This window comes from Nestor notabilis, unplaced genomic scaffold, assembly GCF_000696875.1.
Source record: "Nestor notabilis isolate BGI_N333 unplaced genomic scaffold, ASM69687v1 scaffold5144, whole genome shotgun sequence".
NCBI lineage: Eukaryota > Metazoa > Chordata > Aves > Psittaciformes > Psittacidae > Nestor > Nestor notabilis.
In genome coordinates this window covers 1-1,744 of record NW_009925924.1, presented here as the reverse complement: position 1 = coordinate 1,744, position 1,744 = coordinate 1, and the positions used below count along the sequence as shown (strand labels likewise).

The 1,744-nt window shown below is 50.0% G+C and overlaps 1 protein-coding gene across 1 annotated transcript in view; it reads right to left on the bottom strand.

The window, feature by feature from the left end:
* Positions 1–1,736, bottom strand: part of LOC104404750 (neuroblast differentiation-associated protein AHNAK-like) — a gene marked incomplete at both ends in the record, with an annotated part of 3,171 nt that extends 1,435 nt beyond the window's left edge. The window contains one exon of the mRNA XM_010013270.1: positions 54–1,736. Within this exon, the coding sequence (XP_010011572.1) occupies positions 54–1,736 (1,683 nt within the window). The remainder of the gene's footprint in view (positions 1–53) is intronic.
* Between the last annotated feature and the right edge of the window lie 8 nt (positions 1,737–1,744).

Below are 1,744 nucleotides of genomic sequence, written 5' to 3'. Positions count from 1 at the left end.
TCCAGTTTGGGGCCTTTGATGTCAATGTCGGGACCTTTCAAATCACCCTCCACCTTTGGCACAGACACGTCCACATCTCCCTTCACTTTGGGGCCTTTCAGGTTCAGGTCAAAGTCCGGCATCGAGATTTTGGGGGCTTTGAAATGCATCTCGGGCATCTTGAACTTGGGTCCCTTCAACTTCCCTTCTGGCATCTCTATATCCACATCAGGACCTTCAATGTCCACTTTGGGTCCTTTGATATCCATATCGGGGCCTTTCAAGTCACCTTCTAGTTTGGGGGTGGAATCATCCACGTTTCCCTTCAGCTTTGGCCCTTTGAGGTTCAGGTCGATGTCGGGCATCGAGATCTTGGGGGTCTTGAAGTGCATCTCGGGCATCTTGAACTTGGGACCTTTAATCTTTGCTTCTGGACACTCAAGGTCAATGTCAGGAACATTCACATCCAGTTTCGGCCCTTTGATATCGACATCGGGACCTTTCAAATCACCCTCCAGCTTTGGCACAGACACGTCCACGTCCCCCTTCACTTTGGGGCCCTTCAGGTTCAGGTCAAAGTCCGGCATCGAGATCTTGGGGGCCTTGATGTGCATCTCGGGCATCTTGAACTTGGGGCCCTTCAGCTTCCCCTCTGGGCCCTCAATGTCAAGGTCAGGCACTTCTATGTCCACTTTGGGCCCTTTAAGTTCCAGATCTGGCACTTTCACGTCCCCCTCAATTTTGGGAGCAGAAACATCCACATCTCCCTTCACTTTGGGACCTTTCAAGCTGAGGTCCATATCAGGCATAGAAAATTTGGGGGCCTTGATGTGCATCTCAGGCATCTTTATCTTGGGCCCTTTCCATTTTCCCTCAGGACCTTCAACCTCAAGATCAGGAACATCAACATCCAACTTCGGACCTTTAATATTCACATCGGGTCCCTTCAATTCACCTTCTAATTGTGGGACAGAAACATCAGCACCACCCTTCACCTTCGGGCCCTTCAGGTTCAGGTCAATGTCGGGCATGGAGATCTTGGGGGCTTTGATGTGCATCTCGGGCATCTTGAACTTGGGACCTTTCAGCTTCCCCTCGGGACCTTCAATGTCCACACTTGGCATCTCAATATCTACTTTTGGGCCAGAAACATCAATATCTCCTTTTGGCAAGTTCACATCAACTTCTGGACCTTCTGCTTTCAGCCCCGGCATCCCAAACTTGGGCATCTTGAACTTGGGCATCTTGAACTTTCCTTCTGGGCCTTGAATGTCGACATCAGGACCCTCAACGTCAACTTTGGGACCTTTGATACCAAATTCGGGGCCCTTTAGGTCACCTTCCAGCTTTGGCACAGACACGTCCACATCTCCCTTCACTTTGGAGCCCTTCAGGTTCAGGTCAATGTCAGGCATCGAGATCTTGGGAGCCTTGATGTGCATCTCGGGCATCTTGAACTTGGGACCTTTCAGCTTCCCCTCGGGACCTTCAATGTCCACACTTGGCATCTCAATATCTACCTTTGGAGCAGAAACATCAATATCTCCTTTTGGCAAGTTCACATCAACTTCTGGACCTTCTGCTTTGAATCCCGGCATCCCGAACTTGGGCATCTTGAACTTGGGCATCTTGAACTTTCCTTCTGGGCCGTGAATGTTGACATCAGGACCTTCAATGTCCACTTTGGGTCCTTCGATGTCCACATTGGGACCCTTTAAGTCACCTTCTACCTTAGGAAGAGACACATCCACATCTCCCTTCACTT